The 24,058-nt window shown below is 41.0% G+C and overlaps 2 protein-coding genes and 1 pseudogene across 5 annotated transcripts in view; 1 reads left to right on the forward strand and 2 right to left on the reverse strand.

The window, feature by feature from the left end:
- SLC7A8 (solute carrier family 7 member 8) overlaps positions 1-11,988 on the reverse strand; it is a 51,838-nt gene extending 39,850 nt beyond the window's left edge. Inside the window, exon 1 of the mRNA XM_019429421.2 lies at positions 11,829-11,988. Coding sequence (XP_019284966.1) covers positions 11,829-11,988 — 160 coding nt within the window. The remainder of the gene's footprint in view (positions 1-11,828) is intronic.
- RNF212B (ring finger protein 212B) overlaps positions 11,904-24,058 on the forward strand; it is a 62,664-nt gene continuing 50,509 nt past the window's right edge. For 2 of the 4 annotated variants that reach the window (XM_053889270.1, XM_053889274.1), the window contains exon 1: positions 11,904-12,008. The gene's annotated coding sequence lies outside the window, so the exon portion shown is untranslated. Of the gene's footprint in view, positions 12,009-18,433; positions 19,427-24,058 lie in introns of those variants that run through there. The other 2 variants (XM_053889273.1, XM_053889272.1) reach the window with 2 other exon arrangements.
- Positions 19,045-19,164, reverse strand: LOC128773298 (U2 spliceosomal RNA; annotated as a pseudogene).

Consider the following 24,058-nt stretch of genomic DNA (forward strand, 5'->3'; position numbering starts at 1 on the left):
CAAAGTAGGTCAATTGTGTTTTGTAGGCAAATGAGTAAAGCAACCCACTTCTTTCACTGCTGAAGAGAGTGATCTGGCTATTATTACTGTCTCCAATTTATAGGGGAAGAAAATAGGGCAACTATTACTCCCATTTTCCAAATGGGAAAAAAATGAGAGAGGTATTACTATCCCTATTTTATGGATGAAGAAACTGAGACCCAGAGAGGTAGTTATTTGCCTAAATCACGGAGTAGGTTAGTAGTAACTGTATTAGAACCTAAATCTTCTGTCACACAGCCTCAAGCTTTTCCCAGGAAATAGTCAGCTTTACTAAGATGATACTTATTAAGATAAGATGCTTATTAAGGAATTAGAACACAGATCTGATTCCTTCTTTCTACTGTGCCACCTTCGATGGTGATTTACAAAGTGTTCACATCCATTACTTTATTTGATTCTCAGAACTACCTTCTTAGGTGCACAGGGCAGGTACTATCATTTATATTTACCTTTGCTAAGACTGAGTTTTAGAGAGGTGAGGAGACTTGACCAAAGTCACATATTGCATAGGCAGCAAGGACTGCATAAGCAGTCCAAGTCCTTGGACTCCCAGCCTGGGTTTCCTGCACTATTCTACAGGGCCTCTCCTCTAGAAATTGCACAATAGAGACTTTAACTGGAGGGCTTTTACACTTGGATCCTGTCCAAATGTGTTTTTTCTGGAGTGGCTTTGAAAAAGGAGAAGTGGGAAAGGTCTTTTCTATCTTGACTATGGACCTTTCTTGATGAGAGGTTGGAAGAAAGTTGATTACTGTAGGGATGCTTTTCTCCATCGTTTTACTCTTAGACTCATTGTCTATAAAACCATTTAAGAATGAGATGCCCATTCATCTGGTATAGCCAAGGTTTCAATCCTTCCTTTCATCCATCCCAATTAGTAATATAATCACCTTATCATATAGATCTTCTTTGGTAAAAAATGAGTCCTAGGATGCCTGGACAATGAGGCCCAACTTGGCTTCTTCTGTCAAAGAAAAGCCAAGCAAACCACTCCAGGTTATATCAGTGGGCAAGTCTTCACCAGAAAAAAATTTGGAATTAAGAAAATCCACATTTGCCATGTATAACTTGATTTCCCCACTTGTGGGCCAATGTTCATGTGACTCCTATTAAGGCCTTACTCACATCCAGGCCTGTCCGCACTAGAATGCTGTAGGCATCAAAGAATTTCCTACGGCATGGAATTACAGACTTCTAATGCCCAACAGACCCTCTAATCCAAAAGCTTTTGGCCTTCCTTAATAGCTCATGCTAGTCTTAGAGTCTAATCAGAGATCCTCTTAGGGCTTGGAGGTTCTGTCCATTTCTATAATGTTTAGAGAAAGCCAGGTGAACTTTCTTTATGCTTCTTCCTTAAAGTGGCTGAGAAGATCTCAGGATTTTCAGGACTGGGGGAAGTGTGGAAGCAGGATCTGGTATATTGGGGGCCTTGATCCTCATGGCAGGAAGCTCACCATGTTTCCTACCCTGTATAGACTTTCCCATTAGGACCATACAAATAGTTACATCAGGGTGACAACAGGTCAAGACTGACATGTGCCCTGCAGAGTTGCTATCTCTGGCAGAATAAACATGTGGAAGGTGCTGCAGGACTCTGCTGTTTTGGATTCCTTACTGAAAAATGAAAAGGGCGGAAGGCTCAGAATTGGGGGAGCCATTGATTCCTTGCTTTGCCACTCACAAGCTGTGTGACCTGAATTTTTCTGACAGCCCTTTCCTTTACCTGCTGAATGGGAATAATTGTTCCTGCCCTGACTACCTCACAAGGTTGTTATGGGAATCAAGGGAGGTCACATATGAAAAAAAAGGAGGGTGGAGGTCATGTATGTGTGGGAGCACTTTATAATCTGTAAAATGCTAGCAAATATAAGGAATTGCTAGGATTTATAGCGGTAGAGATAGAGTCTATATCTAGAAGAATCCAATGGGCTTGCTTTGGAAGCTTGGCTCCAAAACAGCGCTGTAGAGCCAGGACCATGAAGCATTCTCTGAGTCATTTGTCTGCCTGTCTAGGTATAATTTTTAGATGCTGTAAGTGGGCGGCCAGCAGGTAACTGCATCTCAAAAAGTATTTATTAAGCACCCACTCTGTACATGCTTGCTTTAAAAGGTAATTGGGAAGCACTTGTTCACACATGGACTTTTAATGACAAGACGGAGACAACCACCACCCACCAGCCCCTGAAAAGCATAGCATCCTGGCTTGAAGGGCTATGAGTGCATATGTGCATCCTCACATATGCCCACTAACATTCACATCTAACCTCCAGCATCTCCCTGTCTTGTTGGGGAAGAAGGCACTAGCAGAGACAGGTTTTTTCTACATCAGTGGTTCTCATCCAGGAGCAATTTTGCACCATGTCCCCCAGCCCCAGGGGACAGTTGGCAATGACTGGAGACACTCTTGATTGTTACAATTGGGGGAGGGGGTGCTATGGCATCTAGTGAGTAGAGGCCATGGCTGATGTTAAGCATTCATCCTTCAATACATGTGACAGCACCCCACAACCACAAAGTGTCTGGCCCAGAAGGTAACAGTGCTGACATTGAAAAACACTGTTCTAACTTCAAGCCTCATTGTCATTATCTGGCTAATCCCTAAAATCCCTTTTAGATTGGAACTTGGATGATTTTTTTTTATGCCAAGCACAAACATTTACTGTTCATGGGAATAACCCAATTTTAAGCTAAAGAATATTTTGTTGTAGTAAAAGACATATAACATTATATTTACCATCTTAACCATTTTTAAGTGTACAGTTCAGGGGTGCCTGGGTGGCTCAGTCGGTTAAGTGTCAGACTTTGGCTGAGGTCATGATCTCATGGTCCGTGAGTTCAAGCCCCATGAGTTGGGCTCTGTGCTGACTGTTCAGAGCCTGGAGCCTGCTTCAGATTCTGTGTCTCCCTCTCTCTCTGACCCTCCCCCATTCATGCTCTGTCTCTCTCTGTCTCAAAAATAAATAAACGTTAAAAAAAAAAAAGAATCTGAAGATGGTACCTTCTTGATAAAAAAAAAAAAAGTGTACAGTTCAGTAGCATTAAGTATATTTACATTGTTAGGAAATATCTCCAGTGGATGATTTGTTTTTAACTGGCTGCTATTATTCAACAAATACTTTCTAAGCATTTGCCATGTGCCAGGCTGAATACTCAGGGATGTGAAAATGAGTAACACTGAGTCTTTACCCTCAAGGAAGTGTATGAAGTGAGGGCATGTAAGTGGACATGGAGCTGACAACAACTGTGCTGTATGACAGGATACCAAGGATGGAAAGGCCCACCGGCGTGGGCCACACACAACAAGCTTCCTGGAAGAGGGGAAGTACAAGATGGATGCTGATGAGTAAGAAGACTCAAATCAGCAGAGAGGAAGGGGAAAGCGTTGGCTGGTTGATAAGCAGGTCAGGTTTGAACTGAATTGGCCAGTTCTTCTCTTTGCCTGATCAGTCCAATTTAAATTTCTTTCTTTCTTTTTTTATTTGAGAGAGAGAGAGAGAGAGAGAGAGAGGAAGCAAGTGGGAACTGGAGGAGTGGCAGAGGGAGAGAGAGAGAGAGAGAGAGAGATTGAGAGGGAGAGTGAATCCCAAGCAGGCTCCATGCTGAGTGTGGAGCCTGACTCAGGGCTTGATCCCATGACCCTGGTATCATGACCTGAGCTGAAATCAAGAGTTGGAGAGTTGGATACTCAACTAAATGAGCCACCCAGGCACCTCCCAACCTAAATTTCTGAACCAGAATTAATGAGTGCGTGTCAGGGGACTGGAGGTGGGAGGGGAAGTAAGGGTAGTGGTGGAGGAGGAGGAGCTCAAGGAGAGAAAGAAACTAATATTTATTGAATATATATCATAGGATACCAGCTTTGTTTTAATACTTCACAAAAAACTTCTGTTCTACAGGTAAGTAAACTGATAATTAACTTGTTGCAGGTTATGAAGCTTATAAATAGGCAAGCAGCTTGCAAACCTAAGACTCCCTTCAAAGCCCCTCCCCTTCGGCTACATCATTTATGCTTCTTCCCTTTCAACAACACTCTGATACAAATCATGGACAAATTCATTATACCCCTTCTACTACAGCATCAGGATCTACTTAACAAATTATTCCTTATCTCTAAGGCAACATGACCTGTGTGTATTAGCTGCTTACTAAATACTCTATGCAGAATTGTACTCTAAAGAAGCAGCTAAAGCATTTATGCATTTCATAGATATACAAACAGGTACCTTTAAAATCTACATACAGATGGAAAAAGTATACTGATAATTCTGCAGCAAGGGTACTCTCTCTGGATAATCCACCTTCACACATGAAGCGTGGTGTGAGGTTGCCTGGAACATTTTTTGGCATATTGTGAAACCATCTCCCCAGAAGTGACGTCAGTGCTAATGCTGAGGATATTTAAGGTAGGGAGCAAACCAATGGGAATACTTGTGACTGTGACAAAGAATGAGGGATGAGATGTAATCAACAAAGCTTCTTAGCTCAAACTTCATTCATTCTATAAATAAAATAGCTTAAAATAAACCTGAAGCATAATTTTGCTTCTTAAAAATAAAATTGACCAGTGCTCAGCACATGATCCAGCATATAATATGCTCGGTGAGTGCTGAATGTTAAAATATGGACGAGTCTCAAATCCTATAACCAGCACTCCCATTTCTGTCCCCAGGAGCAACCTGCAGTTTATCATTTCCAGATCTCCAGAGAGAAGCAACTCAGGGTGCCTCATCCGTAGGCGTGTTCTGGGAGGGGAGCAAGCATAGTCTTTCTTGCTCTATATGCTTAGCCAAGAGTTAAAGATTGCAAAGGAACAATTCCTAGTTCCCTGGGCTCTACATGGTTGTTATTTTGGGGGTTCAGAATATATTCTTGGGATTATTTGCTCATGCCTGCTTTTTTGACACTCCCTCATCACCCCAAACATTAACAACAAAACAAGAGCAACAAAAGAATCTCCTGAGACATTTCTTTATAGGCAGCTGTGATGCTGGATTAACCCTCAGAAGAAAGCCAAAAACCCTGGTAACCAGGCAATTTGAGAAACCCCAATCTGTATGCTCCTTACCTCCACACCACTTTAATAAGCTGTTTTAATTCAGAAAAGATATATATATGGTGCCAGCCTGTCCCAAAAGGTCATTTGATCTGGGTACAGGGTATTTTTGATGTTGTTGTTTTTCTAAATAAGATGAGCTATTTGGTTTTGTTTCTTGGACATACTTTTTTACCTTCTGGGTTCCTATTTTCTTCTCCCAATCCCAAGAGTCTCTTGCTAATCATTCAATCTGCATAACCCTGCTCTTTGGGAGAACATATTATAGTCCTGCCAGTAGCAGCCTCAACCAGATTGCTCCTTGAGCTCCGTGTTTCCTGGAGGCAGGAAGCATGCAACAGGATCCCTGTCCCCAGCTGCCCAGTTACATGCTGTGGAGAGCTTTGGTTAAGCCCAATGGCTTCAGAGTTCAATGACATGGGGGGAATCCTGGGTCTGTCATTGCCCACTTATTCATTCAAACCCTTCCTTTTTATGACAGTACTAATTACAAGGTATTAGAAGAGTACATTCATTTAAAACAATTTTTTTAATGTTTATTTATTATTGAGAGACAGAGAGAGACAGAGCATGAGCATGGGAGAGGCAGAGACAGGGGGAGACACAGAATCTGAAGCAGGCTCCAGGCTCTGAGCTGCCAGCACAGAGCCCAACGTGGGGCTTGAACTCACAAACTGCGAGACGATGACCTGAGCTGAAGTTGGATGCCCAACCAACTGAGCCACTCAGGCGCCCCTAGAAGAGTATATTCATAAAGCACTGACCAAGATACCACTATCAGTGCATAGTAGTGCTCAGTAAATGGTAGCTACTTACTATTATTATTATTATTATTTTAATATTTATTTATTTTTGAGAGACAGAGTGAGACAAAGTGAGACTGGGGGAGGGGCAGAGAGAGAGGGAGACACAGGATTGGAAACAGGCTCCAGGCTCTGAGCTGTCAGCACAGAGCCTGACGCGGGGCTCGAACCCACAGACTGTGAGACCATGACCTGAGCCGAAGTCGGACGCTCAACCGACTGAGCCACCCAGGCACCCCGCTACTTACTATTATGATTACACTGCTGGGTAAGCCTTTCTCTGCTAACCAAGATGTGTTTCTTTTGACAAGCCTCCTACTTGGCTTCTGTCTCAGAGTTTTCTCTGAGAACAATGAGTTTTAAACATGTTTGCATCCTGAATGAACCAAATTTTAATCCCTCCATGTTTTTTTTAAAAAGTTGTAGTGCAGGGGCGCCTGGGTGGCGCAGTCGGTTAAGCGTCCGACTTCAGTCAGGTCACGATCTCACTGTCCGTGAGTTCGAGCCCCGCGTCAGGCTCTGGGCTGATGGCTCAGAGCCTGGAGCCTGTTTCCGATTCTGTGTCTCCCTCTCTCTCTGTCCCTCCCCCGTTCATGCTCTGTCTCTCTCTGTCCCAAAAATAAATAAAAAAAATAATAAAAAAAATAAATAAATAAATAAAAAAAGTTGTAGTGCAAACTCAAGAAGGAATTTTCACACTCCAACCCTCTGTTTAACATCCAATAGACATTTGGGGGATTAGAAAGCTAATACATCATACTAGAGACTAAAATATAAAATCTTCTAAAGTGGTATAAAACACATGGGTCTGAAAATCTTTTGGACTTGAAAATTTTCCAAATCAGCCTAGTACCATTTTGATATGGTTATACAAATAGCCACACTTTTTTGTTGACAAATAGCCTTAAAAAAAAAAATGTTTTCCCCCAGCCTTTTCAGTACCAGACATCCATGGTCTTTACTGGCTCTGATGCTCTGATGTCATAGTTATGGTCTTCCGTGGCCCACTCCCCCACCACACAATACACACTGGCCTTACTCCTTTTTCTCTCTGTTACTGATTAGAAATAAAGAATAGCTAAAAGCTTTGGCCCTGGAGTCAGACCATCTCAGTAATCGGTTGTGTGACCACTGGCAAATTACCTACCAGTTCTGTGACTCAATTCCCCATGTTTAAAAATAGAGGGGCGCCTGGGTAGCTCAGTGGGTTAAACATCCCACTTGAGCTCAGGTCATGATCTCTTGGTTCATGGGTTTGAGCCCCACATTGGGCTCTGTGCTGACAGTTCAGAGCCTGGAGCCTGCTTCAGATTCTGTGTCTCCCCGTCTTTCTGCCCCTCTCCCACTCGACATTGTCTATATTTCTCTCAAATATAAATTAACATTAACAAATTTTTTTTAATTAAAAAAATTGAGATAGTCATAATATCTACTTCCATAGGATTATGGTCAGGATTAAATAAGGTAATATGCATAAAAACTCATAGCACAGGAACTGTGGGCATTTAGTAAGAGCTCAATAAATACTACTCTTTTATCTTTACTCTTTCAAAGATTTTATTTTTAAGTAATCTCTACACCCAATGTGGGGTTTGAACCCACAATCCAAGATCAAGAGTTACATGCTCCACCAACTGAGCAAGCCAGGAACCCCAATAAATACTATTTTAAAAAAATATCTCAGGGGTGCCTGGGTGGCTTAGTCCATGGAGCATCTGATTCTTGATTTCAGTTCAGGTCATGACCTCATGGTTGTGAGATCAAGCCCCAGGGTGGGCTCCAGGTTGGGTGTGGAGCCTGATTACGATTCTCTCTCTTTCCCTCTGCTCCTCCTCCATGTGTGCGTGCACTCTCTCTCTCTCAAAAAGAAAGAAAGAAAGAAGAAAGAAAGAGAAAAAGAAAAAGAAAAAACCTATATATATATATATATATATATATATATATATATATATATATATACAAACAAAGAGGGACCTCTGCCCAGGGTCTAAAGGAAAACACTCCTTTAGAACATAAAAGTAGAAATAGTAGAGAATAATGCTTAAAAGTTCAATTCAGAATTGGGACAAGCTCTAGGTTTGAATCTCGCCTTCAATACTTTTTAGCCATGTGATCTTCAACAAGTTGCTTATCCATCTGAGCCTCCATTTCCTTATCTGGAGAAAGAGATAAGTGCCTACCATGCCAGGTATTGTGAGGGATAAATAGGATAATGATATTGGGTAACTGCACAAGTGTCTGGCATATATTAAGTGCTTAATAATGATAGCTCTTGGGGATTCAGTCAGTGGAACGTGCGACTCTTGATTTTGAGGTTGTAGGTTTGAGCCCCATGTTGGATGGAGATAATTGCTTAAAAAGTAAAATCTAAAAAAAAAAAAAGATAGCTCTTAACAGTAACTTCGGTATCATTAGATGAATTTTGCTGCTGTGTCACACTCTCTTTAGATTTTGGGGGAACTACACATTCATAGTGAAATCTAAGTTCATCTGTTGTCACCAGATTTCCTTAGCCAAGTACATGGAGAACAATAGACTGGTTAGATTAAGGTAAAGGTGATATTAAAAATTAAAATGGCCTGGGATGCCTGGCTGGCTCAGCCAGTGGAGCATGCAATTCTTAATCTCAGGTTTGTGAGTTCAAGCCCCACGTTGAGCGTAGAGCTTACTTAAAAAAAAAAATTTTTTTTAATGGCCCAACCTAATTGTCTATGTTGATGAAATTATTCCTTGCTTAAAGATTTTCAAGCCAGGTTCCCAACAGTTCTTCAGATAAACACTTCTTATTACTACTATATGCAGACTTTTCCCAAGAGCCAATAAAGTCCAACAATCATTTGAGTTATTGTTCCATATAGGGCTACACACTAAAGATTCAGAGATGTAGAAGATACTTTTTTTTTTTTTTTTTTTTTGCTCAAGGGAATAACAGTTTAGTTGTTAACGTTTTAAAGTTTCTTTTTTTTTAATGTTTATTTATTTTTGAGACAGAGAGAGACAGAGCATGAACGGGGGAGGGTCAGAGAGAGAGGGAGACACAGAATCTGAAGCAGGCTCCAGTCTCTGAGCTGTCAGCACAGAGCCTGACGCGGAGCTCGAACTCATGGACCGTGAGATCATGACCTGAGCCGAAGTCGGACGCTTAACCAAATGAGCCACCCAGCTGCCCCTAGTTGTCAACGTTTTACCTATGAAATCTCCCAGAATCATCTTCTCTATCCCATCTTTTCCAACATCCTCAAGATGTTTCTTAATCTAGTGCTGGATGAGACTTCTCTCCTTGTGCTTCCTACCATTCACCTAACTTTGCCCTTATTCAGCTCTTACACAACTCAACTATTTCATTAATTTCGTTATTTGTTTAATGTATATGAATGTCATCTCTCTAGTCATATTATAAGTAACTCTAGGGCATGGGTTTCTATTAGTTCAGTCTACATTCTTGTAACACCTACCATTCTATTATTCCTACTTTAGATCATCAATGATGCTTGTTAATGAAATTTTATGAGCTTGTATGAAACATATAGTTTAACTTATCCCTCTAAGTCAGTTGGGTATGAGATAGTTGGATTTGGGGCAGATGTTACTTTCCCATACCATATCACCGGACTCACTTAGGAAATTTCTTTCCTCTTTTTGCCTTCTAATTCTCTTTCTTCCACAGTCTTGATGTTGAACACCAGATCACTGAATTCTGCATGGAAAAGGCCATTTCTATTTTTGCATTTGGTCTTGAAAAAACTTGAATCACTATCATCCACTCAGAAACCCCTCTAGAAGAGAATGGGGCTGCTGCTCAGCATATCTGCAATTCAACAGCCATGCAGGAGGGGAAGCAAGAAGAATTTTTTTTCCTGGAAGCAGATGTCCTTCTGACAAAAGCAGAAAAAATTTTGCCCCCATATAATCCTAGAGAAAATCTGTGTCTCACCCTAGTTTAAATGGAGCTAGAATAGTGCCTATTAACTCTACAAAGATTCTCACACTTTGGAAAAATATCCTGATTTCTCTGAAATCACCTATTTGGGATCTCCCTTTACTTTAGAGTTATTATTCTTGTCACTGTAATGTCAATGGGAATATTGGGACTATTTTCACACTGAAGCTCAATCTATGAGATTGTGGGTAAAGCAGTAGTAATATTTACCCAACTAAGATTGTATTTCTTCAACATTTAGAAACCTGTTGAAGAAAGAGACAAGAACAACCTCAGGATATAGAGAAATGTCCTCCACCCTTGAATACCTGCACATATACAGAGGTGGGTGAGCAAGGCTGAGGCAGGAAAGAGGTTTGACTGTGCTTGTGTGCATGTAGGTGTACACATCTGCATATGAATAAGAGGAGGAAAATGCTTAATCCTATCAGTCAAACTGGTGAAAGAGGTAACAGGCTCTGGGCTATTTATAGACCATAAATTGGCATGTGCTGTACGTATTGAGTACTTTGCTGATCTCATTTTTTGAGCAATTGAGATAAAGGAGAAGCAAAGAAAAGGTAATGAGAGATTCAGATCATGATTGTAATTCTCTAAAATAACATTACATTTCTTTTAACTGTAGATGCCTGGAAAACCTCCCAGAGTCAAGAGAATTAGATAGAATGGGATTCCATTTTGAAAACAGAGTGGAGATAACATGATCACCAAAGTCTGGGTGTAGAGGTGAAGAGGATTATCTGAATACTATACTGATTTTATTTGATTTCAAGGGCGTTCTCCAATGTCATTATTGCTCGGGTGCCAAAATGCCTCTGTGCATGTAATATGGGCTCATCCAGAGACACTGATTCATGGGCAGTAGGACAATAGGGCAATAGGGCAATAGAAAAAAGTTCAAAAGGAACTTTGGAGAGAGGACACAAACATATCTGGCCTGACCATCCCTCACCCCATTCTCTGGGAAGTCTGTAAAACCTTCTACCAAAAACAGAAGAAATGCTCACTCTCTGAAGTAATGAGCCATTGCCCATCCATCTCCAGGGCCTCTCTGGAAAGAGGAAGATGTGTTGTCTAGAGACAGAACCATATTTGGGACCCTCTGCCAAGCAGTGTGTGGTTAGGGGGTTGGAGTGGCCTATACTGGCACTCTCAGGAACACTCAGGCCCCCCAGCCTCAAAGTCAAAGTCTTCCAGCTGGGACCCATTTTAACCATCGGTTCCTCCTTGACTCCACGTTCTAGTCATTCTTTGAGAGCCTCATAAGGTCTTCCATGAATGTTAGGAGATGGGCAGACTCACAGGCAACTAGAGAAACTGCAAACTGTCTGTTTACAGAGAGGCACAATCTGTCTCTCCCTTTCTCCATAATTTATTTCCTCATCTGTGAAATGGGAATAACAGCCCCATCACATCTACTTTACAAAGTGAAAGTGCTGCATAAGATGAAAAAAGCTATAGGAAGGCAAGGTATTATTAGCGCCATTGTAGCCATTTTTATTATCCATTCCCTAGGCCCCCTATGTTTCATAGGACATAAAACAACAAAACATTTACTAAATATGTCTCAAGACAGTCCCCAACCTGCTAAAGAGATGGCTGCATGAAACCCTGTTAAAAATTCAGGTTCCCTAGCCCCACTTTAAGCCAACTGGATCAGAACCTTCAGGCGTGGAGCCAGAAGACTTGTATTTTCAACAAGCTCCCAGGCAATGCTGACCGTCAGCCAGGTGTGTGAACCCTCTTTGCTCCATTCTATGAACACTGGACAGAACTGCTCAGCCTGCTTTGAAGGAAGAGATGCAAGACATACACAGCTTCCTAGACCCATCAAATATGACCTCTGGGGATGGGTTACAGCACAGGTGAATGACAATCCTTTTCTAAGGGAGTAGGAAGCAAAAATAGCACTTTAGAGGGGGCATAGGTTCCATAAGAGGACCACCAGAGAAGGGGAGGAGTGGTGGATGGGAAAGGAAATTGGACTCACCTACAATGATACCACAAGCACTGACCAATCCAATTTCTTTCTTCAGGGCTACTCCGCCCCCTCCAGAACCAGACTCCGGGGTGGTATCCGATTTGCTCCCACCTGGGTGGCTCTTTTCAGTGTTGTTTCGGTGCCTGGCTCCTTTTTCCATCTTTCCCATTGGATTTCAACCTCCGAAAGGTATCTCTCTTTCTAAATATGTGTGGGTGTAAATATATTTTAAGAGATTGTCTTTCAAATTGAAATGTCCTTTTCTGAAATAAGGACCACTCCTACCCTCTTAAAAAAGACTCAGGCAGATAAAAGAAAAAAACTGAAAATCTTCCTATTCTGTATTGACACTTTCTTGTCACTCGTGCTTACAAACTAGGAAAGGGTTGTTAAAAGTGGGGGGAAAAGAGACATAGATATTTAAATATAAAAATAGAACTGTGCCAGCTACTCCAGCTGGAATTTTCCTGAAGGGGATGTAGATCTTCAGAGACCAGAATGGTTCTGCAATGTGTACCAGGCAGTGGCTTATTTTAGACGCTTCAAAGAGCTAATCTGGGTTTCATTCAGCTCTGCCCCCAAGAAAACAAAGATTGTCTTTACCTCCCCTTAGCCTTTTCTTTTATGATGAAGATAAGAGTTTTCATTAACTGAAGGGAAAAAAGGCAGTCCTCCGGTACTTTCTTCTCTTCCAGAAAAACAACTGTGGACCAGACCGGTTTGCTCTAGATCTTGTTTCCACCTGCTGTGGGTTTGTTTTCCCCTCCCTGTCTTCTGCCTTCCGCTTTCTCCAGATGTCCTCTTATGTCTCGTTTGTTTTCCTGTCCTTGTTTTCTTTCTTCCAAGCTCCGTCCTCACGGCACAGACTGCCCCATCTCTCTAGGTTACGGGAGAGTGGCCCTGGCACACACGAATGTGCTTCCCTTTTAGCATGGGGTTTTATAGGCTGAGCTAGCTCCGCCCCCATCTCCTCGGCTTCTCTCCATCCTCAGTCCGTCTCCTCCCTCCTCTTCAATTTAAATATTAGCACACAGCCCCCAAAGATCACCGAGAAGATGGATTAAAATATTCTGCTTTGTAATCGTCTCTCATTCTCCATCTTTCTCCTTGTGAGAAGTGGAAGTAAAATCCTTCCATGTCAACTGTTCTGGGAGAGATCATTAGCCGGTATAGCATTACAGGTCATACAGCATTTGTGAGCTTTATAAATAAGGGACCGGTTGTGCAGACACTTCCTCAGAAATACACAGGCGACTGTGCTAAAATATTTATATCTGGATCATTTGAGGATACAGGAGAGAAGGTTGTAGGGACCTTGTCTTCAAGTTTCTGAAAGTAGAAGGAAATTCGCGGCTGGGGGAGGGGAATGGAAAGAATTAAGAATAATGTAAAAGAGGTTCATTTAGTAGAACTGTGAGCTGTGAAGAGCATAGGTGAAAGAATCACCAGGAAGAGGTAGTAGCCTTACTGTTCACAGCTCTATTCTGTGTTAGCTAAGGCAGGATGAAAATGTCTCCCACTCTGGACCTAGGAAAGAATGACACAAAATCTGGTAGGATGGAGCCTTTCACAGCTTCTAGTATTTTTTGCATGCATAAATTATCTGAAAGACAGCTCGGGGAAGGAGTGAAGAGCTATCAAGACCTCTCTGATCACAAAACAGAGTGTTGATGTTAAGAAATGACCAACTGGGGGCGCCTGGGTGGCTCAGTCGGTTAAGCGTCCGACTTGGGCTCAGGTCATGATCTCACGGTCCGTGAGTTCGAGCCCCGCATCGGGCTCTGTGCTGACAGCTCAGAGCCTGGAGCCTGTTTCAGATTCTGTGTCTCCCTCTCTCTGACCCTCCCCCATTCATGCTCTGTCTCTCTCTGTCTCAAAAAAAAATAAACGTTAAAAAAAAAAAATTTAGAGAAGAAATGACCAACTGGGGCCCCTGGGTGGCTCAGTCGGTTGAGCGACCGACTTTGGCTCAGGTCATGAACTCACAGTTTGTGAGTTCAAGCCCCACGTCGTGCTCTGTGCTGATTACTCAGAGTCTGGAGTCTGCTTCAGATTCTGTGTCTCCCTCTCTTTCTCCTCCTCCCCTTGCTCACGCTCTGTCTCTCTCTCTCTCAAAACTAAATAAATATTAAAAAAAAAAAACTTTAAAAAAAAGAAAAAAAGAAATTACCAACTTATGTTGATATTGTGTCTTGGCTTCCATGAAGAATTTCACCCAGGAACTGCTGCCTTATGGTGAGAGCAATGATATCTATTTATAATTGTAAAGTACTTTGAAAAAAGCAGCAAGAAGCAATATAGCAGACCACACTATAAATCTAAACTAAAATTATTTCTTTTAAAAAAAAATTTTTTTTTGATTTTTTTTTATTTATTTTTGAGACAGAGAGAGACAGAGCATGAGCAGGGAAGGGGCAGAGAGAGAGGGAGACACAGAATCCGAATCAGGCTCCAGGCTCCGAGCTGTCAGCCCAGAGCCTGACGCGGGGCTCGAACTCACGGAGCGCGAGATCGTGACCTGGCTGAAGTCGGACGCTTAACCGACTGCGCCACCCAGGCGCCCCAAAAAACCCAAACTTTTAAAAAAAATTTAAAAAAAGAAGTTAAGGAGGATTGTGGGATCAAATCCATTCTTGGGATATAGTGGTACTAAGCACACCACTAAAGTACTTAGTACTTAGGACTCTTCCCTCTTTTAACAGAACCTTTTATTCATATTACATGGCTCTCTTGATGTTGGATTCTTTTTGTGAAATAAACCCTAGGTGTGTCAAAATTCCACATGACTAACATTGAACACAAAAGAGTAAAAACAGTCTTGGTGTAACATGCTGAAAAAAATCTATAGAAATGATTAACTGACATTTCTTAAATTTTGAGCACTGAATTATTTTTATTCATAACTATTCTACATTTGCCTTTGTATCTTTTGTTCTGCTTTCTGCATTTCAACAGTGCTTTACAGTCTACAAACTGTTTTATGCACAACATCTGGGTTTTTTCTCCTCCTTATTAAATACTTTGGATAGAGAAGCCACTTACTTTTTCCTCTTACAAAGATTAGGAAGCTGAGGCTCAGAGAAGTGTCTTGCCTGAGGTCAAAGACAAGACAATCTACTTCTGGGCAAGTGGGATGTCAATAGTTTACACATGGAGAGCTTTTCCCAGGACACTATAGCTACTTAAAGACTTTGATCAGGGCCATGTCCACATCTTCTTAAATTGGTGTCATAACTGTGCCTTTTAGAGAGCCACCTTTATGTTAACATCTGTTCAGTGACTCACAGGACTTCTGCCCTCCCCTCAGTATTTGTCACCTCCTTCACATAGTCCTCAGTTTGGCCATTTTCCAACTGCATTAGCACAACTCTGTTTCCAGTATCTGGGTGACTGTTTATTATTGATTTGCATGCTTAGGATGGGAAGAAGGTGATCCTTTTAACCTGGGAAAGGGTGGGTAAGAGGGTCATTTTCTTATGAACAAGGACTTAGCAAGAGAAAGTCTGTGTGAGGCTGACACCTACTGCACAAAGGAAGGTATGGCACAGAAACATGCTACTTGTACATAGTGAACAAAAAGTTCTGTTGCCATATTCCCTTTAGCAACAACAGCTAAGAAGTATCTGTTTTTTATGTATTTTTATGTATTTTATGTAAGTAAGTAAGATGTATGTATGTATTTTATGTATGTAAGATACAGAAGTATCTGTATTTTTATGTATTTTATGTAAGTATTTTTTAATGTTTATTTTTGAGAGAGAGAGAGAGAGAGAGAGAGAGAGAGAGAGAAACAAGGCATGAGCGGGGGAGGGACAGAGAGAGAGGGAGACACAGAATCTGAAGCAGGATCCAGGCTCTGAGCTGTCAGCACAGAGCCCAAGGCGGGGCTCATACCCAGGGACCGTGAGATCATGACCTGAGCCAAAGTTGGACGCTTAACCGACTAAGCCACCCCGGTGCCCCAAGAAGTATCTGTTAATGCAGAGGAATACATGAGCACAAAGCTCATTTACTCCATTTTTTTTTTTCTGGACCCAGTAGACATGCACTTTATTTATTCATTGTAACAAAGCTGTGAACTCTGAGATCAAAAGAGAGGACCCAAATCTCTTCCTGGAGGAAACTCATAGTCCATACTCACACTCCACTCTTCTTCTTGCACCTATATGCCCAGAGTCAGAGGAAACTCTGCTTTCAATTAAAGCCAGCTTTCTTCCTGAAGTTGCAGTGACCACTGCCTATGGTCAAACAGTGGCTTTCTGAGCTAGCATTCTAGGACCTTTTATTTCATTAAAGTAAAGAGCAGATGAAAATTAGTGAGCAAAGAGGAAAGAAATAAAAGAAAAAGACAAAACAGGTCAGAAAGAAAGGAAGATAAAATGAGAAGATGTAGTTAGTTAATAAGCTCTTTTTAGTGTATGCTCTGTTTGCCTTTTGGACATATTTATGAGTTCAAAGGAAGTTGTATCTTCTAGGGTTTATGTAGTCCTGAGAATTTGGATGGGGCAGATCCTGTTTTGTGATGATGGTCAATGAATTCATGCTCTTCTGGAGATAATGATGAATGCTTGCTCTGACAATAAAGACAAAAATTCCAGCAGATTACTCTTCTGTCTACTGCACTTGGCTGGATTCCAGAGAGCTAGCCCAGCACTAGTGGGAAAGAAATAAAGGTGCATTCCCTGAGGCAGCTGCATGTGCTTAACTCCTTTGCTGGGCCCAATCTGTCTCGGGGCTTTGGTATTCTTTCTAAGCCTTTAGGCGAATCAAGTTCTGAGTACTTAAATGTGGAAACTTCCAGTTTCTAATTGGTTTTCGCTGAGGATTTATGTTTACCAAAGATGGAAGCTCATATATTTTAGGATATGGAAAATTAAGTTCCCTGAAATTACACATTGTTTTATTCTCTGTTGTAACCCCAGTACCTAAAATGGTGCCTAGAACTCAAAAAATATGATTGAATGAATGAATGAATGAATGAATAGTAATGTACATTAATTCATAATAAATAAATTAAATAATAGCTGATGGACTGATGTGTGGGTTAATTGTAGTAAGATGCAGTCAAGTCCTCAGTGTTTGGAGAGGAGCTGAACTGTAGACAGAAGAGAAAAACACAATTAAAGGTTTGACTTTGAAGATCATTTCATATGGAACACAGATCTCAAGGAGGCCCCCAACACTGCCTGGCATTCCAACACTACGGGCAACTGACTCTTCCATTCACTTTCATTCTCCTCTCTGCAAATACCATCCCTCAAATCCGCACTTTCAGTTGATGTCCTTGCCTATTATTTCATGGAGAAAACAGAATGGCAGAAGGAACTTCCACATCCTCCAATCACTAACTCTGTCAATATGCCATAAGCTGCACCCACATACTCTGCCTTCTCTCCCATAGAAATGGATGTGCTGTACTTGCTCCTATGTATCTCCCTGACTTGTACACCAGCTTCCCTGACCTAGCTCACCTACCCAGGGACTTTGCTCCTGCAATTATTCCTCTCTCCTGCATCATCAGTTTTTCACGCTCTAGGGGATTATTCCTATCAGTATACTAACATGCTATAATGGCTTCCATAAAAAACAAAAACAAACAAAACCCCAACCCTAACAACTTCCCTTGACTTTATATTCCTTTCCAGCTGCCACCCAACTTCTTTGATCCCTTTTTACTTCTTCATCACTTCATTCATCCACTACCTTTAAGCTTTTATCCCCATCACTCCACTGAATCTATTATTGTCAAGTTCACCAATAGCCACCACAGAGTCCAATCTTGTGACCATTTCTCAGTCTTCATCTTACTGATCTCACAGAAGCATGGCTCTTGGACATCCCCTCTCCTGAGGAAGGGCTTTCCCCTTCCTCACTGGCCTCTTCTCAGGCTCCTTGACTGGATCTTTTTTTCTTTTTTTTGAGAGAGAGAGCACACAAGAATGTGAGAGGAGGAGGGGCAGAGAGAGAGAACATGAGATCATTACCTGAGCTGAAATCAAGAGTCAGATGCTTAACTGATGCTTAACCCAGGCACCCCAGCTGGATCTGTTTTCTTCCCAACCTCTCCTCTTCTCTATCCTCCCTAACTGGGTGATTTCATCCAGCTCTATGACTTTTAGAAAGTCATAGGACTTTCAGCCCTATGACATCTCAGATATTTCTCAAATGTTTAGATCCAGCCCTCATCTCGCTCATAAACTCTAGATCTAGTCATCTAATTGATATCTCTGTTTGGATGTTTAATAGGCACCTCAAACTTAATATATCTAGTGCCTGCAAGTCCCTCCAAACCTGTTCTTCTTCCAGTATTCCCCACTTTAGGAAATGGCACTAGTTGGTCAGGCCAAATATCCTGAAGTCAACTTTGACTTGGGTTTCTCTCACATGCCCTACATTTTTTGTCTTGTCAGCCAATCCTGTTAGCTGTAGATTTACTCTTATCTAGAAATAAATAACTTCTTATTATATCATCTCCACTGCTACTGCCCAAGTTCATCACCACTTTACCATCGGCAATCCCCTGGACTACTGCAAAGCTTTCTTTTTTTTTTTTTAATTTTTTAAAAAAATATTTATTGTAGACAGAGACAGAGTGCAAGTGGGGGAGGGGCAGAGAGAGAGGGAGACACAGGATCCAAAGCAGGTTCTAGGCTCTGAGATGTCAACACAGAGCCCTACACGGGGCTCAAACCCATGAACCATAAGATCATGACCAGAGCCAAAGTTGGATACTTAACTGACTGTGCCACCCAGGCGCCCCTGCAGTAGCTTTCTAATCGGTCTCCCCATTTCTATATTTGTTCTGTGACAAATGTCCTCCTCTACACTGTTCTCGACACAGCAGCCAGAATGATCCTTTATAATCATAAATCAGGTCATGTCACTCCCCTGCTCAAAACCTTCCAGTGGCTGTCCATCATACATAATAAGAATCAGATCTGAAGTCATCTTTATCATGGCCCCAGTGGCCACTCCAAATTTATATCCTTCTTTTCTTCTTTCCACTTAGCCCTACCAGACTCATAGGCCTTCTTACTATTCTTTGAACACTGAGCTCTGCCTCAGGCCTTTGCACTAGCTGGAGCCTCTCAGGAACACTTCCTCCAGACAGTCACATGCCTTGCTCCCTCATGTTACACATGTTCCTCAGTAAATGTTGCCTCCTTAACAGAGGGTTGCTCTGACCACCAAATGGACCTTATTTTTATCATCACTGCTTAATATCATTTGGTTTTTTGCTTGTTTGTTCCTTGTTTGTGTCTCCTATTAGAATGTAAGCTCCAGATTATTAAACTGATAAGAACAGATACTACACTTGATCTTAGCCAAAAGGCCAAGAAGCAATGTAAGCTCCAGATTATTGAATTTGTTGTTGTTTTTTTTTAATGTTTATTTACTTTTGAGAGAGAGATAGAGTGTGAGCGGGGAAGGAGCAGAGAGAGAGGGAGACACAGAATCCAGAGCAGACTCCAGGCTCCGAGATGTCAGCACAGAGCCCAACACAGGGCTCAAACTCAGAACTCATGAACCACGAGACCGTGACCTGAGCTGAAGTTGTATGCTGAACCGACTGAGCCACCCAGGTGCCCTGAATTTGTTGTTTTTAGGTGGGTTATGGTTATGGTTAAAGAATACTTCTCTTTTAGAGATATATGCCAATATATTTATGGATGAAACAATATGACATCTTCGATTTGCTTCAAAATAATATAGGGGGAGGGATAGAGAGATAGGTTAGTAATGAAAGAAGGTCAACTATGAGTTGATATTATTTAAGATGGATGGTGTGTAGTTAGAAGTCACTTTGTATATGTTTACATTTGTATATGTTTACATTTTTTCATACAAACAAACATAAAACTTGGCTTGTTTCTTCACCATTATATCCCTAATGCCTAGAGCAGTGCTTGGCATATAGGAGGAATTTGTAAAGAAAAAAAAGAGACAACAGGTTCAAAATGGAGTCACTTGTGCTAAGTCCCAGGTCAGCAAACCAAGGATTTATATCTAATCTAATTGCAGTTTCAGCCTCTCCCAGAAATGTGACCTTTAACCAGTCAATCTGGTATTACTTAATCAGCACTAGTGAGGTAATCTTCTTGATAGACCCCCTGCCCTTCCCTCAAAGGAAGGTGACCTTGCCTGAAATAATCCACTGTTGGTTAGAAAATTCTTTTTTCTGCCTCCATCCACCTATAAAAGACTTTCATTATGTACAGCTCCATGGAGCTCCTTTTCCCCTTTCTAGATGGCATGCTGCTTGATTCATGAATTGCTGAATAAAGCCAATTTGATCTTAATATTCAGTTAAATTTTGCTTTTTCACAAATTCATAAATATATATTCATTCAACAGTCATTGCATATTGAATCAGTTAGAAGAGTAAAGGTATATTTCCAAAATAAATTTTAATCATTTACTGCCAATTGTTATAAAGGTATATTTTCAAAATAAATTTTAATCACAATGCCAATTGTTGAAAATCTAAATTCTAAGTTCCAAAGGAGGATTTTACAAAGACTACCCAATTCCAGGCACTGAGTTCAAGAATGTCCTAATTGTGGGAATGCCAGAACTATAGTGGCTAATTTGGTGATAGCTATGCCTTTACTTTTTCTCCTCAAGACCACTTTTAAAAAATATAGCTTCATTTCTTCTTTCTTCTTTCTCACCAAATCATGATTATTAGCTGTGATCTCCTATACTAGAAATGCGTAGCAAAGTTGGAAAGAAAATACAAAAGTCTAGGTAGGTGAAAATTTATGGATCCAATCACTTGCAACTTTTGCCAGGCTATGGTGTGGAAATCACTGATGCAGAATATAAAATCCCAAGAAGAAAATGTGGTCTTTTAGGAAATTTCCAATACTACACAATTCATTAGGCTAATAGAGAAAAAAATTCTAGTAGAAACTGGATTATATGTAACTGGGTGTACTCAATTTCATTAACATATTCAGCCAATCCGATCAACTGTTTACTGTGCTAGATACTGGGAATATAATGGTGAGCAAAGACCTTCTGCCTTCAAAGACCTCAAGCATTGTGATGACTAATGTTATGTGTCAATTTGACTGTCCACAGGGTGCCCAGATTAAAGATTACTTCTGGGTGTGTTTTTGAGTGTTTCTGGATGAGATTAGCATCTGAATCAGCAAACTCTGTAAACTGCTCTCCCCAATGTGACTAGGCATCAGCCAATCTGTTAAGGGCTTGAATAGGACAAAAGGCAGAAAACAGAGGAATTTGCCCTTTTTTGCCTGTTTTAAATCTGCCTGCTGGAGTTGGGTTGTCTCATCATCTCATCTCTAGCCTTCAGATTGGGATTTTAACCATTGCCTCCCATGATTCTCAGGCCCTTGGACTAACTGAATTATACTACCAGCTTGCCTGGTCTCCAGTTTGCAGACAGCAGATTGTCTCAGCCTTCATAATTGCATGAGCCAATTTATCACAATAAACCTCCATCTCTGTCTCTGTTTCTGTCCTATTTCTATCTCTGTCTCTATCTAGACGTCTACCACTACCTATATCCATACAGGCATACCTTGGAGATATCGTGGGTTTGGTTCCAGTAAAGCAAATATTGCGAGTCAAATGAATTTTTTGATTTCCCAGTGCATCTAAAAGCTAACATTTACACTATATTGCAATCTATTACATGTGACAGCATTATGTATTTAAAAAGCAATGTATATGTCTTAGTTATAAAATGCTTTATTGCTAAAATATGCTAACCATCATCTGAGCTTTCATCAAGTTATAATCTTTTTGTTGAGGGAGGGTCTTGCCTTGATGTTGACGGTTGTTGACTGATCACTGTGGTGGTTGCTGAAGGCTGAAGGTGGCTGTGTCAATTTCTTAAAATAAGACAACAATGAAGTTTGTTACGTTGATTGATTCATCTTTTTACAAAAGATTTTTCTATAGCATATGATGCTCTCTAGCCATGAAAGTCCTACATGGTGGGCCGCCTGGGTGGCTCAGTTGGTTAAGCATCTGACTTCAGCTCAGATCATGATCTCGCAGTTCATTAGTTGGAGCCCCACATCAGGCTCTGTGCTAACAGCTCAGGATTTGGAACTTGCTTCCGATTCTGTGTGTGTCTCTCTCTGCCCCTCCCCCGCTTGCTCTCTGTCTGTTTCTCTCTCAGAAATAAGTAAACATTAAGAAAAAAAAAAGAGAAAGTCCTAGATGGCATCTTCTTCCAATATAAGGCTGTTTTACCTACATTGAAAATCTGTTCTTTAGTATAGCCAGTTTTAAATTTTAAATTTAAGTTAAAGGCACTTCTTTAATTAGCTAGATCTTCTGGATAACTTGCTGCAGCTTCCACATCAGCACCTGCTGCTTCACCTTGTACTTCTACGTTATCGAGAGAGCTTCTTTCTTTAAACCTCATTAACCAACCTCTTTTAGCTGTGAACTTTTCTTCTGCAGCTTCCTCAGCTCTCTCTCTGTCTTCAAAGAACTGAGGAGACTTAGGGGTTTGCTCTGGATTAGACTCTGGCTTGAGGGAATGTTGTGACTGGTTTGACCAATCCAGATCACTAAAACTTTTTCCATATAAACAATAAGGCTATTTTGCTTTCTTATCATTTGTGTCCACTGGAGTAGCACTTTTAATTTCAAGAACTCTTCTTTGAATTCACAACTTGACTAAGTGTCTGGCATAAGACACCTAGCTTTCAGCCTATCTTGGCTTTTGACATGTGTTCCTCACTAAACTTCATCATTTCTAGCTTTTGATTTAAAGTGAGCGATGTGCAACTCTTGCTTCCACTTGAACATTTACAGATCATTGTAAGGTTAATAATTGGCCTTATTTCAATATTATTGTGTCTCAAGCAATAGAAAGGTCCAGGGAGAGGTTAAAGAGATAAAGGAATGGCTAGTCAGTAAAGTAGTCAGAACACACACAACATTTAACAATTAAGTTTGCTATTTTATTTGAGGGCTGTTCATGATGCCCCCAAAACAATTATAATAGTAATATCAAAGATCAATGATCACAGATCACATAACAAATATAATCATAATGAAAAATTTGGAGTATTGTGTGGATTACCAAAATGTGACACAGAGACACCAAGTGAACAAATGCTGTTGGAAAAAATGATGCTAGCATTGCCACAAACCTTCAATTTGTAAAAAATGCAGTACCTATGAAGTACAATAAAGCAAAGTGCAATACAACTAGGTATGCCTCTATCTCCATCCATCCATCCATCCATCCATCCATCCATCCATCGTCCCCTACTGGTTCTGTTTCCTTGCAGAACACTCCATAATACAAGGGCCTTAGATACAGACTTTAGGTGTTTCTCTTTCCTCCTGAAGTCCATAGCTTTCTGGACTCCCAAGAACCAAGTTACATGGACTCCCCAACAAAGGATCCTTGAGCATTTGAGGAAAGCTCTATCATGAAAGCCACAGACAATAAAAAACATAGATGATGCAAGGAGCAGAAGAAAGCTTCCAAAAAGTTACAATTCATATACTCAAAAAAGGTGCTTAGACTGAGAATAGAGGACCCAGCTATGAGCCCTAATTTTAGCCCCAACAGGTCATACCAGTCATTGATTTCAAAACCACACTCCTCTAAGTTCCCCCAGACAAAGTTGTTCTCTCTTGTGTTCCCACTTACAGCCATGGCCATAACATCTTGCTATCATAGCATCATGGTTTTAATAATTCAGGCCTGAGACCTTCATCTTTTTCCCTCCCTTTCCCTTCATAGCCCCATATCCAATTGGTAACCAAGTCCTGTTGGTTCTGCCTCTGAAAATTGTCTCACAACTGTCTTCTTATTCTATAGCTGCTGCCCTATTCCAGAACTTCTCTTTTTCTAGTCCCGCTGCTATAGGCTACCAACTAATCTCCCTTCCTGTGACCGTCCATCCCTTCATTCTGTCCTTAGAATTACAAAATATGGGATTAATCATGTTTCTCTCCTGCTCAAAGCCTCTGATGGTTCTCTACTGTATAAATCAGGGGTTCCTACGGCTGGCTAAGTGAGCACCACAATCACTTGAGGAAATATATACTTGGCATAGTGGAAGTGCTCAATAATTTCTCAGGTAGACCTTCTCTTATGGTACCCTCTGGTGGCAACTTCGTGCAATGGCGTATCTTCATTTCACCCACCAAATTCAATTCAATGGATCTAGTTCTAATTTAATGGATCTGCTTATTGCTTGAGGGAACCACTAGCTTAGAAAATAAAGTCTAGGGGCGCT

Source organism: Panthera pardus, unplaced genomic scaffold, assembly GCF_024362965.1.
Source record: "Panthera pardus isolate Hobbes unplaced genomic scaffold, ASM2436296v1 HiC_scaffold_24, whole genome shotgun sequence".
Classification (NCBI taxonomy): domain Eukaryota; kingdom Metazoa; phylum Chordata; class Mammalia; order Carnivora; family Felidae; genus Panthera; species Panthera pardus.